Source organism: Mobula hypostoma, chromosome 5 (assembly GCF_963921235.1).
Source record: "Mobula hypostoma chromosome 5, sMobHyp1.1, whole genome shotgun sequence".
Taxonomy (NCBI): domain Eukaryota; kingdom Metazoa; phylum Chordata; class Chondrichthyes; order Myliobatiformes; family Myliobatidae; genus Mobula; species Mobula hypostoma.
In genome coordinates, this window is record NC_086101.1 from 151,801,360 (window position 1) to 151,818,949 (window position 17,590).

Below are 17,590 nucleotides of genomic sequence, written 5' to 3' on the forward strand. Positions count from 1 at the left end.
ATCCACTACATAATGTACTGGGTGGGCACAGGAGTATATTCAGCCAGAGACTCATTCCTCCGAGATGCAGCACAGAGCGTCATAGGAAGTCATTCCTGCCTGTGGCCATCAAACTTTACAACTCCTCCCTTGGAGGGTCAGACACCCTGAGCCGATAGGCTGGTCCTGGACTTATTTCATAATTTACTGGCATAATTTACATATTACTATTCAACTATTTAATACTATTTTCTATTACTATTCTATTACTATTTATTATTTATGGTGCAACTGTAACGAAAACCAATTTCCCCCGGGATCAATAAAGTATGACTATGACTATAACATTGATTTCAAGCTAGAGGGGACATTAGTCGAGAATGGTTGGATGATAATTGAAATTTGGTGACTTTTATGCCCACTTTTTCTGTCAATGCCCATCCCTTTTAATTATACTATATTGTAGATTTATTATTTTCAAGTGAGCTACCCTTTCTGAACAAAACAGCATTTTATTGAAGCCAGTTTGCTTCTCAAGATAGAGCCATTCCATTATTTTAATTTCACTTTCAGAACATTTCAAAGATATTTCCAAATATTCTTTTTGCACTTTAACTCGTCATGAGCCAGAGATTCCCAAGAAGCCCTGGGGATATTGCATTTTCCCAGGTGGCTTTGGAAATATCCTTCAATCTTTCATCACATAGTAACAGCTTCCTATGACGAGGTTCAGAATAGAGTATCTGTCTCAGAAGTATGGCAAATGAATGGCATGATCTTTGTTGGCCTGAAGAAATTAAAAAAAATCAAAACAGCTAGTTGGAACAAGTCAAGGACAGTGGATGAGTAGACACAACAAATGCGTGTTTTTGTCAAACGATGAAAGAAGTGGAGACAGTTTTATTAAATGATTTTCTGAATTAACTCTTTCTGGATTTAAGTATCAAAAGTGAACATAACAAAAGCCCTACTAATAATCTACTAAATCAGAGATCATTTCAAAGTACAGAGTTATTCGTGAGATGCTCTATGATAAGGTAGCAGAATCAATGCAGATTTATAAGATTAGTCTGATTCGAGCTTGACGTAACTGGCTTGAAATGGCCTGACTCGGGGGGGAAGATAACAAAGAAACAACATCAGGGGCATTTCCTTATTTGGAAGAAGAGCAATGAAGAAATGCTACTTTTGGTCTTGCGCTAAAGACAAAGGAAAGTAGACACAGGCTAGCCTGATAAATCAGAAGCGATGGAATTGCAGTACAACAGTGCAGAACTGATAGAGGTAGCAGAGCAAGAACTCCGGAGACTAATTATTGTCAGGAAGGCTCCCATGCCCAAGGCAAGGAGACTACTGATCAATTGTTAGGCCAATGGATGATTCCTTATTTCAGTGTTGCAAGTGGGAGAAGTAGTTTTGGTGAATATTGACACTAAAGGAATAGTAGCTTTCGCTAACACAACAGATTCTGCAGATGCTGGAAATCCAGAGTAACACACACAAAATACTGGAGGAACTCAGCAGATCATACAGCATCTATGGAAATAAATGAGCAGTCGACATATCGGTCTGAGACCCTTCACCAGGAGTCCTCCAGCATTTTGTGTTAATAGCATTTCAGAACTGTTGACCTGGGGTCAACACAACGTGAATATTTACATTGGTTCTATAGTTGTGAGTAGCTTGAATATATTAGGATTAGTATGGTCATTTACCTAAGATAGATGACCAAGGTTAAGGGTCAACATGCCCCACCAAGCTTGATGAGTGTGATTAGCACCTTAAAATAATGGCTGGGAGATATTGAGCTGATGATTGTTTGTTTATTCTTCCAGTGGATTTGGAGAGTCTTGCAGGAGCTACAGTATCATTTCAGGGCTTTCAGTCATCCAATAATCAGACGCACATAGGAAGGCAAGGGCCATTGCTGCCAGTAAACCATCAGTTTTGTCCTAACTTGAGGTTAACCTTTCACATGTCAGCCAAATGCTGTTGTATTGTTGTATTGAGGGAATCGTTGGAATCAGAGTATGGAAATCACAACACTGTCCAGACCTTTCCTCATTTAACAGCTTACTGGTAACTACCAGTTACTGTAAGATGAACTACTAAAGGATACAGGTACTCATGCCACTTCATCCCAGCAACAGCCATTTCCTATCGGTGATAGGGCAGCAAGCCAAGTAGCAAAACCACAGTATATTTTGCATAAATATAGATAAACTAAGTTTTTAAAAGCTAAACTAAACTACAAAGTATACAGTGAAGCTCATGAGAAATCACTAAGAAAATAGCTCTATTTGGTTGATAGTTCTATAAAATGTTACCTTGTTTGGGCATGAAATCTTTTCTCTTGGCACTTTAAAAGTTGTTAATACTTGTTAGTAGTTGATGGTTAATGCACAATGGTTAATTTTGAAAATTCTGTGATTTATTCACACATGAAACAGCACGTATCTTTTAAATTTAATACTGTGTTTTAGAGAACAAAATAATAATGCTATTACCTGTTTTGTATTTCCCATTCTTGAATGGTGAGTTTAGGAATGAGCAGGAAGGAATAACAGGAAATGGCCAAACAAAGTCCTTGTGGAGTCTTTTTAAAGCCTTTACAAAGTCCTCAACTCGTGCTGCTCGAGTCCTTTCTTTGCAGAGCCAACCAATGAGCTCAAAACCCAGCTGTGCAGCAAAACTGCAGAGATCTTTTAACCTCATTTCTTCCAAGAGTCTTCGTGCATGACGCCAAAGCATCTCATCTATGTACATGTTCTCAGCACTATCAACATCTTTGCTCCACCTGAAGAACAAATACAAAGGGTGATTCCCCCCTAATTTTTGCTCTTAAATCATGTTCCTGCAACCTCCATTAACAAATGCCAATATAAAAATGGCAAATTCCGAAAGCCTGAAGTACAGAAAATGCTGGAAATACTCAGCAGCCCAGGCAGCATTTGTTTAGTTTTAACTAGATGAGTATTTTCAGTATTTTCTACAATTGTTTTTTTTTCATGACTTTGGCATGAAATTGAAGGAAATTGGTTCAAATTTTAATTGCTTAGATTGCACTTTCTTGAAAACATCAACATATACATAAAGAATAGTTACAGAATCATACAGCACAAAAACAGGCCCTTTGACTCCAATGGTCCATGCAAATTTTACGACACATGCTGGTGATAATAAACCTGATTCTGATTCTAAACCTTTCCTATCATGTACAGTTGAAGTCAGAAGTTTACATACACCTTAGCCAAATACATTTAAACTCAGTTTTTCACAATTCCTGACATTTAATCCTAGAAAACATCCCCTGTCTTAGGTCAGTTAGGATCACTATTTTAAGGATGTGAAATGTCAGAATAATAGTAGAGAGAATGATTTATTTCAGCTCTTATTTCTTTCATCACTTTCCCAGTGGGTCAGAAGTTTACATACACTTTGTTAGTATTTGGTAGCATTGCCTTTAAAATTGTTTAACTTGGGTCAAACACTTGGGGTAGCCTTCCACAAGCTTCTCGCAGTAAGTTGCTGGAATTTTGTTCCATTCTTCCAGGCAGAACTGGTGTAACTGAGTCAGGTTTGTAGGCCTCCTTGCTCGCACACTCTTTTTCAGTTCTGCCCACAAATTTTCTATCGGATTGAGGTCAGGGCTTTGTGATGGCCACTCCAATACCTTGACTTTGTTATCGTTAAGCAATTTTGCCACAATTTTGGAAGTATGCTTGGGATCATTCAAGTCCTGTATCTGTCAAACTGCCTATTAAACGTTAATGTTAATTGTCCCAACTACCACCTCTGATAGCCCATTCTGGTAGACTATCCGCTGGATGAAAAGTTGTCCCTCAAGTTCCTATTATATCTCTCAGTAGTTTCTCAAACTTTATTATATGTTGGTGATCATTTGGATACACATAATCAAAATAAAAGATAAACTGGGATGGAAAAAGATTGTTTGAATCAAATAATATGGTTATATGAGCTCCTTACAGAGTTAAATGTTACAAGTAATTTCCAAAGTTTTCTGAGATGAAATGAACAAAAAGCAGTAGCCAGCTTTGGGTGCAGTTGTCTGTGTATAGATGAGATTCAATCTATTACATGTATCCTACTGTGAAAAATAATTTCACCATCGAAAGGGTGCATTTGGATTAAGTTCTAGTAGGTAACATTGCTGTCTCAGGCTTGGAGAAAAGAACTAAATCACAGTATTCATAAGGACATTACATATATTATCTATCCAATAAATTGGTGGACCCCAAACTGCGAACTTGAGTAACTACATCAATGACTGCCATTCCCAGATACTGATCACAGATAATTTGTTGATCCATCTAATTCATGCTGAATACAGTGCTTCCAAGCTGCTATACAGACTTGACTTATCACTTTTCCCCTAGATAGCTGCTAATGAGATAGGTAGAAAAAGGAATGAGGTCCTTCACAGCAAATACAGTGAGATTGGAAAGATTAAAAAGCAGTATCACAAAGGTAGTAATCCCTGGATTACTTTCAGTGCCACAAGTTAGTGAGGGTAAGAATAGGAGGGTGTGGCAGATGAGTTGGTACAGGGATTCATACTTCTGGGAGAGTTGACCTGTAAAAGAGGGATGGGTAACACCTGAACTGGAGACGGGTGGGGGGGGGGGGGAACAATATCCTTGTGGGCAGATTTGCAGGTGCTACTAGGGTAGGATTAAATTAGATTGATTTGGGAGATTGTGGTGGGGAAGTGGGTAAGATCCAAAGCAGCAGTGAGGCAGATGGGAAGCTGGAAGTCGATACAGCATTGAATGGGAAGGTTCGCACTCCAGGGATTGAGGGTAAGGTAGACATCGTGATTGTTGTGACTGGCTGATCTGAGTCACGTGGACACAAAAGATTCATCACAGCAGATCCTCTGGAAGGAATCTAGTTTGCTTTTCCCAACACAATGAATTCTACTTTTCGAACACAAAGATAACAATAAATGATTAACTATTATTATTATTAATAACTATTATTCAATGGCTATAATCACCTACTTAAGTTTAACGTTTTGAATGCAGATAACTTTGCAGAAATATGTATTTACAATGGCAGCATATCCCAACTAGTAGAACCCCTCTGAATATTCAAATACTGATAGTTGATCCAAGAACTTCTAAACATAAACTCCAGATACCCAAAATATAACTAATTTTTTATATTATATTTTGTGATATTTCCAAAAATATACAACTAACCAGAATATAAATGACAAACCAGACATGTTCTGAACTGTGCATCAAGTGGCAGGATGTGTCTTATGAAAGTAATAGTTGGAAAATTACACAATATTATACTCTGATGCAGGCTCATGCATCAATAGAAAAAAGAAAAAAAAGAGAAAAGTAAAACCAAGCCTGGATAATTAAATGACAATTTTTGAAGAGCCAAAATAGTTTCATACTAGGAAACTACATAATAAAGAATAGGAATTTGTGAATAATTTTGACTTCTCAGTTCTTTAACTGTAAATACTTATTGACTATCCCCTTCAGTTAATGTGACTCACAATTATACCTATCCTAATTTTTTTTTACTAGATTGATTTTTAATATTGTGACAGAGCGAAGGTTATTTTTTGCAATAAATATCTGCATTTCATCTTGATGTACCCAATGTTAACAAATTTTTCATTTGTCTTAATATTTTATACGTCAATTTAATTCACTAATTTAACACTGGCAAAAATAACCAGGAATGATTTATGATGTAAGTAATTTGAACACAAATCTAGTTAGAAAATTAAATAGAATAGTACCTTTTGGCTGAAGGCCCTGTAGGCATGCTTAGTGTCTTCTGCAGGTTAAATTTACCAGTACTGAGCCCTTCTGTTGACTGTGAAAAACTAATACTCCTATGTTTGAAGAACTCAAAACCACCGGCTGAGCTGGGTTCCTGTGAGGAAACAAAAGGCAATACATGAACCTCAAATTCTTATCCCTTATACCACATAGGAACAAACAGAAAAACATCTAAGGCAGCACTAGGCAGGATCCTGACACTATTTCTTTTAATCCAAAGTATTTGCTGGAATTTGGGAGTGACAGTGAAGTTGTTGTGATGACTCCTGATGCAAAGTTTTGACCCAAACATCAGGAATTCCTCTCCTTCCACATCCTTCTCCCAAACATATGCTATTCAAACCCCTCCAGCAAATTGTTTGTTGCTGAAGTTTTCATTAAAGTATCATAGAAAAGCATGAAATTTGCTGCAATAGTCACAACAGCTAATTATTTTAGGCATTCATCAGCTTTAATCAGCCAATTCTGGCACTCAATAACCTATCTCAAACATTTAAATCCTCAACTACTTGCAGCAACTACTGTAAACAATTCAGAATGTTTAAGCTTCTTGATTTTTTTTCCCAATTCACTGCTTTTGCAGTGATAATCATATCCACCATGTTGCCTGAAGATTAGGCATCATCTATCATCCTTATCCTGTAACCTTATGATATAAACTTATGACCTTGTGGATTAGTCAGAGGCTTTTTCCCAGGGCTGAAATGGCTAACACAAGAGGGCAGTTTTAAGGTGCTTGGAAGTAGGTACAGAGGAGATGTCAGAGGTAAGTTGTTGTTGTTTTTTTCCACGCAGAGAGTGGTGAGTGCGTGGAATGGGCTGTCAGTGACGGTGCTGAAGGCGGATACCATAGGGTCTTTTAAGAAACTCCTGGATAGGTACATGGAGCTTAGAAAAAGAGGGCTATGGGTAAACCTAGGTAATTTCTAAAGTACATGTTCGGCACAGCATTGTGGGCCGAAGGACCTGTATTGTCCTGTAGGTTTTTTATGTTTCTATATAAAGTGGGAGGAATGACCTACGAGCCAATCTGTATCATGTTAGCTTGGTTTTGTTTACAAAATAACATTTAATTTGCAATGTTGATTGCAAGACTGATCATGTTGAATGGAGTTCATCATAATCTGTACTCTTTGAATTTTCTCAGAATCCCAATACTCCACTTAATACCAAAATTACACGGGACAAAGAGAAATTAGATAGATAGCTTTTCAAAGTTCAAACTAAATTCATATCAAATACACATGCCACCAAATACAACCCTGAGATTCAATGTTCTTGCAGGCATTCATAGTAAATAAAATAAGTACAATAGAAACAAAGAAAACCTACAGCACAATACAGGCCCTTCGGCCTACAATGTGCAAAAGACAACAGCTGAAAATACAAAAAGAAAAAGAAAAAGAAACAATAGTAATAAATAGATAAGCAACAAATATCAAGAACATAAGATTTAGAGTCCATCTAAGTAAGACTATAGGTTGTGGAAACAGTTCAGTGTTGGGGTGAGTGAAGTTATGCTCACTGGTCAGGAGCCTGAGGGTTAAGGGGTAAGGGGTAATAACTGTTCCTGAACCTGGTGGTCTGGGTCCTGAAGCTCCTGTACCTTCTTCCTGTTAGCAGCAGTCAGGAAGAGAACCCCCTAGATGTTTGGGGGTGGGGGTGGTCCTTGATGATGGATGCTGCTTTCTGTGACAGTGCTCCATGTAGATGTGCTCAGTGATGAGGAGGGCTTTACCCATGATGCACTAGGCATATCCACTACTTTTTATAGACTCTTCTGTTCAGAAGCATTGTTGTTTCCATACCAGTCAATATACTCTCCACCATCCATCTCTAGAAGTTTGTCAAAGTTTTAGATGACATGCAGAATCTTCACAAACTTAAGAAAGTTGTGGGTGCTAAAGCACTTGCATGCTGGACCCAGGGCATATCCTCTGAAATAATAACAATGAGGAATTTAAAGTTGCTGACCACTGCCCCCTCCCCCAGTGAACTGGCTCATGGATTTCAGTTTTCTTCTCCTGAGTCAATAATCAGCTCCTTGGTCTTGCTGATATTGTGTGAGAGGTTGCCTGTTGTGGCACCACTCTGCCAGATTTTCAATCTCTCTCCTACTGTATACACTGATTCGCAACAACCTTTGATTTGGCCAACAACAGTAATGTTGTCAGCAAACAAATATGGCACTGGAGCTGTACTGATAGAGATTGTAGAGAAGATGTTGTTGCCAATTTGAAGTGACTGCAAGTGAGGAAACTGAGCATCCAGTTGTGCAAGAAATTACCGAGACCAAGATATTGAAGCTTATTGATTAGTTTTGAGGGGGTGATAGTATTGAATGCCGAGCTGTAGTCAATGAAGAGCTTCTTGATGTATGCAGCTTTGCTGTCCACATGTTCCAGGCTTGAATGAAGAGGCAAGGAAATGTCATCTGCTATTGATCTGGTGTGACGTGAGGCAAATTGGCATGGATCCAATTCGCTTCTCAGGCAAGAGTTGATGTGTTTCATCACCAACCTCTCAAAGTACTTCATCACAGTGGATATAAGTGCTATTGGATGATTGTCATTGAGACAGGTAGCCATGTTCTCCTTGGGTACCAGTAGTCTGCTTGAAAAAGGGCCATCAGACTGCCAAAGCTTGAGGTTAAAAATATCGGTGAACACTCCAGCCAGTTGATCAGCACAGGTCTTTAGTACTCGGCCAGGTACCCTGCCTGGTCTATGTGCTTTCTGTGAGTTCACCCTCCTGAGGGATGCTCTCAAAGCCTGAACTCACAATGTCATCGGGGATTCTGGGAGTTTGTAAAGGTTCCTCCATGCTTTGACAGTCAAAGTGTGCAGAAAAGGCATTGAGCTAATCTGGGAGTGAAGCCTTGTTGACACCCATGTTGCTTGAATGCTTTTGCCTCACTTTGCAGGAGGCAAAAGCATTCAAGCCCTGCTACAGCTGTCAAGCATCCTTCAGTGATACAAGTTTGGTCCGGAATTGCCACTTTGCACGTGAGATAGCTTTGAGGAGATTGTAACCGGACCACTTGGTTACCAGATCTGAATGGCACTGATCTGGCCCTTAACAGATTGCGCATCTCATGGTTCATCCAGCGTTTCTGGTTGGGGAAGGCTCAAAGACTTTTTGAGGACACACTCATCTATGACTGTTTATAACGTACGTGACAGCTGTGGTGTATTTGTTTTGATCCTCTGATGAGTCCTTCAACATGGCCTTGCCCTCCAACTTGAAGCAATACCATAACTGTTTCTCTGCCTCCTGCGACCACCTCTTTGATGTCCTTATCTCTGGAGCCTTACTCTGTATGCAGGTAACAGGGCATGCAAATGATCAGATTAAAGTAATCAAATAACATATGCCCCATTTACAATGTAAAGTACAAGTATAAAGCTTGAGGACTTCTATAAACTGAGCCTCAACACTGAATTATGGAAAACTACAGTCAGTGGCCATTTTATTAGGTACATCCACTCTTTAATGCAAATATCTCATCAGCCAATCATGTGGCAGACATGGTTAAGAGGTTGCTGTTCAGACCTAACATCAGAATGGGAAAGAAATGTGATCTCAGTGACGTTGATTGTGGAATGATTGTTGGTGCCCAATAGTCTGGTCAGAAACTGCTGATCTCCTGGGATTTTCAGTCTTTAGAGTTTACAGAGAGCGTCTAGCGAGCGGCAGCTCCGTGGGCAAAACTGGCTTGCTAATGAGAAAGGTCAGAGGAGAATGGCCAGACTGGTTCAAGCTGACAGGATTTTAAATAACCACGCATTGCAACATTGGTCTCTGAACACACATTGAACTTTGAAGTTGATAGGCTACAGCAGAAGACCATGAACGTACATTCAATGGCCACTTTATTAGGTACAGTAGAGCCTAATAAAGTGGCCATTGAGTGTATATCCTATATTTGCACCAGCTATGAAGTGATTGTTTTGTCAACTGGAGGCCAATCATTTCATTTCAAGGACAGTACTGTATGAGTTCCCAAGGGAGTGTCCAAAACTAATCATCTTCATTAGTGATTTTGCCCCATTAGTGATTTTGATTGCTGACGTTTGTGCAGTTTCATTTGTACTTCCTCATAATTCAGTCTATGCCTGCATACAACAGAATCTGACAAGAATCAGGATTGCACTATTAACTACAAGCAGTATTTGTGCCAAGCACTGAGAATCTCAATAATCAGAACCAAATTCCCCACTAAAATTCTGAATCACCTATGGCTTGAAAATTTAGTTGGATTAATCACACAAGTACAGTGGAATTGAGAAGTTAAGAGGCAAGGCATACTGCTGTGACTCCCCTCCAATGTTCCCTCTAATTTGTAATGACCAGTGTGTGCAAAAATCACGTGCTGTGTATTTTTTTGCCCAGTGAAAACATATGGGCACCAAATTTTTAAGTGGGAGTAAACCTGAAGCTATTCCGCTTTAAATAAACTAGCAGTTCTTTTATGCTTCATGCCCTTTGCTTCTTTGGAATTTGACATACTGAATCAATAATTTCTTCAATAAAAACAGTTTAAATAAGCCAGTTCTAAAATCTGCAGAAAATCATCGCAAATTCCACATTGTCAATACCGTCTGCATCAGAAACTGGAAAAAGGAAATATGATTCTATAGGATCATGAAATATACTTAATATGTCAACGAGGTAGAGAGTGAGAACCTTCTGTGCACAGTTTACACAAAGGGTGGGGAAGAGGTATAGCCCCACACTGTTACTAGTAAAAACACCATCCCCTTCTCTCAGTTCCTCCATTTCCACAGCATCTGCTCTCAGGATGAGGTTTTTCATTCCAGAACAAAGAAGATGTCCTCCTCCTTTAAAGAAAGCTGCCCTCAACTGCATTTCTTCCATTTAACGCATATCCACCCTATCCTCTCGCCACCCTACCAGGGCTAGGGTTCCTCTTGTCCTCACCTACCACCCCACCAGTCTCCGCAATTTCTGCCATCTCCAATGGGATCCCACCACCAAGCACATCTTTCCCTCTCTCCCACTTTCTGCTTTCCACAGGGATTCCTCCTACACGACTCCCTTGTCCATTCATCCCTCCCCACTGATGACTCTCCTGGCACTTATCCTTGCAAACAGAACAAGTTCTACGCCTGACCCTACACCTTTTCCCTCACTACCATTCAGGATCCTAAACAGTCCTTCCAGGTGAGGTAACACTTCACCTGTGAGTCTGTTGGGGTCGTATACTGTGTCCTGTACTCCCAGTGTGGCCTCCTGTATATTGGTGACCCCCAATGTAGATTGGGAGACTGCTTCGCAGAGCACCTACACTTCATCTGCCAGAAAAAGCGGGATCTCCCAGCGGCCACCCATTTTAATTCCACTTCCCATTCTCATTCCGATATTTCAATCCATGGCCGCCTCTACCGTTGCGATAAGGCCACACTCAGGTTGGAGGAACACCACCTTGTATTCTGCCTGGGTAGCCTCCAACCTGATGATGTGAACATCAGTTTTGCGAGTTTCCAGTAATGCCCCCTTCGCACCATTCCCCATTCCCCTTTCCCTCTCTCACCTCATTTCCTTGCCTGCCCATTGCCTCCCTCTGGTGCTCCTCCCCCCTTTTTCTTTCTTCCATTGTTTTCTGTCCTCCCCTATTAGATTCCCCATTCTCCAGCCCTGTATCTCTTTCACCAATCAACTTCCCAGTTCTTTAGTTCATCCCTCCCCCTCTCGGTTTCGCCCATCACCTTGCGTTTCTCCCTCCCCTCTGCCCACCTTTTAACCCTACTCCTCATCTTTCTTTCTCCAGTCCTGATGAAGGGTTTCGGCCCAAACTGTCGACTATTTACTTTTTTCCATAGATGCTGCCTGGCCTGCTGAGTTATTCCAGCATTTTGTGTGTTGCTTGGATTTCTAGCATCTGCAAATTTTCTCTTGATTGTGCACAGTTTAAATTCTTTTGTGCGCTAGAAGCAAAAGATGTGTGTGTGCACACCTTAGAGGGAATATTGCTCCCCTCCTGCATTTCCACCATCTTTCCACACATTGTAAGACTGCAGCATGATAGTTTACCCCTCAGTTACCTAGAGCTCCAATACCACTTGACAAGCTTTCCAAACAAAGCAGTCCCCATTACTGGCACTCAATCTGGCATTCTGAACATTCACTATCACAACTGACCCAATATGGTTATACTGTTTATTATCTACAAAATGTCTATCAGTAACTTGCTGGCATTCCATAGTACCACCTTCCAAATCCTGAAAGAGGAAGGGCAGAAGGGTATTAGGAATGCCACCACCTGCAAGTTCCAGTTAAGATCACTCCCTTTTTAAAAAAAAATGCATCAATATTCTATGGCCTAGATCCTGAAGCTCTATACAGAATACTTACACCACAAAGACTGCAGCAGTTCAGAAGGGCAACTCACCATTATCAGTTATAAACACCGGACCTGTTAATATTTCTCACATACCAGATGCAATTTCACATCTTCCTTTTCTGCATTTGAAAACTGTTGCAAAATTTGCTGATAGAATAGCATGGAATGACTATGATAATGATCCAAAGATTCAAAGTACTTTTATTATCAAAGAATGTATAAACTATACAATCTTGAGATTTGTTTGCTTACAGATAGCCACAAAGTAAGAAACCCTAAAGAACCCAATAAGAGACCAATACCTGATGCACAAGATAAAAAAAAACAAATCATGCAAACAATTGAAGCGAACAACAACATTCAAATCAATTCAAGTCCTCAGATCCCTGGTGTAGACCCAAAGCTTCACTTATCAGTTTACCATATTAGCGGGCAATGGAGCACAATGAAAGAGGAGGTTGAGCAGTGCATGGCAATTTTGCTGACAACACTGATGATAATCATTGCATACTGTAGCAGTATGTTTTGATGCCCAAAAACCAGCCATTTTCATACATGCCTGAGTGGTAGGAGTGGGTGGAGGAGTTTCTAGTTCTCCTGCTCCAATGGCTTTCAAGAAACGGATCATGTGACGGCAAAGATCCCATTTTCCTTGTTCTAGAGCTGTGTTGAAAAGCAGTGTTGCATGCTGTCTGCTAACAGCAGGGACTTCCATGTTCTACCAGGAGAAAGAAACAGTGGTAAAATTATGCAAACAACACAATATTTCTGTGGACTTCATTGCTATATGCTTTAATTTTATATTGAGTCTTTAGGCAATATGATTTTTATACAAATAAATATCTAAAATTCAGGTTAAAATGTACAGCAGGTGTGGAATGTACAAAATAGCCAAAATCAGCCAATAGGAAGCTGACAGGTTAATAGACAAATATCATAAAAACAACGTATATGAGAATGGAGATGTCCTGACAATATTTTCAGAAAAATGTGTACGAAGAAAAATACAACATCTCATGCTGTTACCTGGTTGCCAGCACACTAAACATGTCATATTCACTGCCTATCCATTATGTAATTTACTGTATAAAATATCCCCAACACTAAGTACTGTAAGATGTCGTTTCATTTATACCTCTGATTTTCATATAACATTCATTTGCAACAATCATCATAGCAACCAACACTATTTATTTTACCATAAGGCAAATGTAATGTTATAATCATTTTGAGAGGACTACAACATAAAAACAAGGATATAATGTGAAGGTTTTATAAGGCACTAGTGAAGCCCCACTTGGAGTACCGAGAGCAGTTTTGGACTCCATATCTAAGATGTGCTGACATTGGAGAGGGTTCAAAGAAGGTTCACGAAAACAATTGAAAGGCCTATCACATGAGTATTTGATGGCTTTGGGCCTGTACTCGCTGGAATTTGGGCCTGTACTCACTGGAATTTAGAAGAATGGGTTGGGGGTGGGGGGGGGGTTCATAAGATCATAAGGCATAGGAGCAGTCTTGGACCATTTAGCCCGCTCCGCCATTCAATCTATTGAATGGTGTGAAAGGTTACGGGGACAAGGCAGGAGAATGGGGTTGAGAGGGAAATGGATCAACCATAATCAAATGGTGGAACAGACCTGATGGCCGTATGGCCTAATATTGTTCCTAGGTATTATGGTCTTTGATTATTTTTTTGGCTCCATCAAGAACTTGTGAAGAATGGATTAATTCTTAATTCCACTGAAGATCAAAGTGAAAGAAAAGCAAAAGCATATTTACCAACAACAACAAAAAACAAGGATGTTGGAGACATAGTTGTGATAAGGCTATGGAACTAAAAGTTTCAAGGAAAGTGGACTGATCAAAACGAGTAAAGCTATAAAGATACAAGGCTTGAATTGGGGAACTTTGCCTATTCATTGTCAGTTCATTTGGTAAGAAACAAAATTTAAATAATGCACACATGAATTACGACAATTATTCAAATGAATGTTATTCTCCTGTCCCTACTTTCAATGCTTTTAAGTGCTTAACGAAACATACACAAAGTTCGCTTGTTTGATTTGTCAGATGTTTTCTGCTCTTTAGTAATAATGTTTAACATCATGATGCTTAACTATGAAAGCAAACTTCAATGAAAATCACCCATTTGGAAGTAACCCAAGAACAACTTGGTGCAGCACCATGAAGAGCGAGCTCTTGAGAAACATGAACAGAGTCATTCATCCCTTTAAGTTAATACCACTTAATATCCCTGTATTTCATACGTCTGCCAGTCTGTGCCTTGAACATACTTAATGGTTCTGCCTTTGGATCTTTCTTGGTAGAGAGTTCCAAAGTTTCACCACCTTCAGAGAAGAACCCCACCCCCCCCGCCACATCTTTGTTTACCACTTTTTCTGATAATCCCTAGATTTAGAACACCCATGAGAGGAAAGATCTTTTGAGCAACTATCCTGTCAATCCATTTCAAAATTTTACACATTTCAACAAGATCAATTCTTGCTCTAATGGTGAACCCTTCCTCATGTCAGCATCTTTGTTCCACAAAGCAACTTACTGAATTTTCTCTGCACTGCCTCGAAAACAATTATCATTCTTTCAACAATGAGACCAAAACTATACTTGAGGTGCAATCTTACTTCTAAAGTTACATCCAACTGTTTTACTTGTCTATTCTATATCCAAATCAACAAAGGCCAACAGTGCATTAGGTTTTCCCAATTGTCTGTTGTGGCAATTTTAACATTATATATTTCATGTACTTTTCTGCCTTCCTCCTTTCTTGAATAGAGATGTTGCCTTTGTGGCTTGCCAATCATGGGGCCTCTCCACAATGCAGGGAATCTTAGTAGATTAAAACTGGATCTCTCTTGGGGTGCTAGATGGAGTAGGTCGCATTTTGGCTTTGCTCCGTTCATTTTTCAATCTTTTTACCATGCTTTTACTATCTATATCAAAGTGTTTATAACACCTTTATATGCTTGAATTTTGATTTTTAATCGATGGAAATGTCTACCAGAGGGAAAAAGGCATTAACTGAAGGCAAGGAAGCCGGTAATGGAAATGGAAAGAAAGCTGGTGTTTTTGAACTTACTTTGGAGGCTATCTTGAAGCTCCTAGATGATAAATTCCATAAAAGATTTGCTACTTTGGAAGTATTGTTACAGGAGATCGAAGGTAGATTGGCAGTACTTAAGCGGGAGAGCGAAAAACTACAACAAATTTCTGAACTCATTGAAGCTGGGAGACAGAGAGATCGCAGGCTCAATCTATTGAAAAAGAAATTAACTTTGACCACTCAAACACTGAAACAGTATAAAGTTAAGACTATTGACTTGGAGAGTCGTAGTTGGAGACAGAATTTGCGAATAATAGGACTCAGTGAAGACGTTGAGAGCAGTGACCTTACTAAATTTTTTTCCTCAATTTTTAATGGAGGTGTTCGGTTCCAATGTTTTTTCTTCTCCCCCTATACTCGATCGCACTCACTGGTCTTTAAGGGTTAAACCCCCTAAGTTTTAAACTGGTGGTGTCCGAGTTGTATCAAAGAAATTTCCAACCAGCTCTGCTATTTCCAAGGGTTGTTCTGCCTGATAAATCGCATAAATGGTTTAAATCCGTGGATGAAGCATATCAATGACTTGAGGATCAAAGTCTGAGCTCAGATGTCTAATAAACTTGCTGTTTCTTCATGTTTGTATTCATTTGACTTATAAACTGGTGATGTCTGAACTCTATTAAAGAAAGTTCCAAACAGTTCTGCTATTTCCAGCTCGCCTAAGGGTTGATCTGCCTGATAAATCACGTAAATGGTTTAAATCCGTGGATGAAACTCATCAATTCCTTGAGGATCAACATTCGATCTCAACTGTCTAATAAATTTACTGTTTTTTCATGTCTGTATTCATTTGTTCGTAAGTTAATAACCAGTTCATAGATTTAGACTTTTAAAGTTCGAAGAATTTTGCCCTTGGTTTGATAATGCTCCTACTTTGTTTTGGCGTATGGATATTTATCATTCTTTTATGTTAAAGTTCCTTTTTCTTTCTCTCCCTTTAGTATTTTATTCTATTATTTTCAATTGTTTTTGAAAATAATTAAGAATCTGATTTGGTGATTGATTTTTTTCTTGAAATATTAATTAGATTGTATTTTGTTTCACTTTCCAAGATCTTACCTTTCAAAATGTTTTGCAAACAGCTGTTTTTTTAACATTTGTTTGGTGCATGTTATGGCATTCTCTTCTCAATGTTTTGACTGCAGGTGGCGGTTTGAATTCCCTTTTCATTGGAGACTTGCCTTCAAGAGAGATGGGGGTAGGGAAATGTCTAGATAACTTTCCGGCTGTCTATTGGCCAGTTTTCGGGCTTTTTTGGGTGGGGGTGGGGTTATTTTTAGTTTGATTTTTTTTCATCTGGGCTGATCCGAAACTACAAATATGTCTGAATTGTCGTAACTTCCGGTTCCTCTTTAAACCTTTAACCTTCTTCCTGATTCATGAGTTTCCTACGCAGTAAGGTTAACCCTTTACACACCATATGGTTTATTAAAGTACAATGGATAATATTATTAACTTTGTTTCATGGAATACGAATGGTTTGAATCATCCAATTAAACGAAAGAAGATTTTAAAAGTTTTTCATAGATTGAAGGCCCAGATTATCTTTGCTCAGGAGACTCTTGTAAGGAAGGAGGATAATCAGCGTTTTTTTTTAGGTTTTGGAAAGACAATAATTCACTCTAATTCACAGGCTAAAGTGAAAGGTGTCTCTATTTTTATAGATTCCTCGATTTCATTTGTTCACTATGAAACAACTTCAGACCCGAATGGTAGATTTCTGTTAATTACTGGTTTACTTTATAACCAAAAAGTTGTTATGGTTAATATCTATGCACCAAATACCGATTATCCTGAATTCTTTAAGCATTTATTTGCATCTCTTCCTAATTTAAATGAATATACATTGATAATGGGCGGAGATTTTAACTGTTGCCTGAATCCCTCGATGGACAGGTCTGGGCCCAGTCAGGTACTTCCAAACAAATCCGCTATTTTTATGAATTCCTTTTTAGTTGACTCTGCAAATTTAGAAGTTTGGAGGTTTTTATATCCTAACGATATAGAGTTCTCATTCTTTTCTCATGTGTATCATAATTACTCCAGAATTGACTACTTTTTCATTGACTCTCGATTAGTTTCATCTGTTACAGCCTGTGAGTACGATGCAATTGCCGTCTCTGATCATGCGCCCCTGAAACTATCAATCAAATGAACTGATTTCAGTGCCAGACAATGGCGGTTCAATTCTACTCCGCTTCAGGACTTAAATTTTGTTAACTTTATTAAAGAACAGATTGCCTTTTTCTTCTCAACTAATTTTACGGAAGAAGTTTCCAGTGGGATATCATGGGACAC

The 17,590-nt window shown here is 39.0% G+C and overlaps 1 protein-coding gene across 2 annotated transcripts in view; it reads right to left on the bottom strand.

The window, feature by feature from the left end:
* ric1 (RIC1 homolog, RAB6A GEF complex partner 1) overlaps window positions 1–17,590 on the bottom strand; it is a 154,564-nt gene that overhangs the window by 20,934 nt on the left and 116,040 nt on the right. For both annotated transcript variants that reach the window (XM_063049186.1, XM_063049185.1), the window contains exons 20-22: window positions 12,728–12,886; window positions 5,762–5,898; window positions 2,487–2,776 (exon numbers count right to left, since the gene is read on the bottom strand). In XM_063049186.1, coding sequence (XP_062905256.1) covers window positions 2,487–2,776; window positions 5,762–5,898; window positions 12,728–12,886 — 586 coding nt within the window. The remainder of the gene's footprint in view (window positions 1–2,486; window positions 2,777–5,761; window positions 5,899–12,727; window positions 12,887–17,590) is intronic.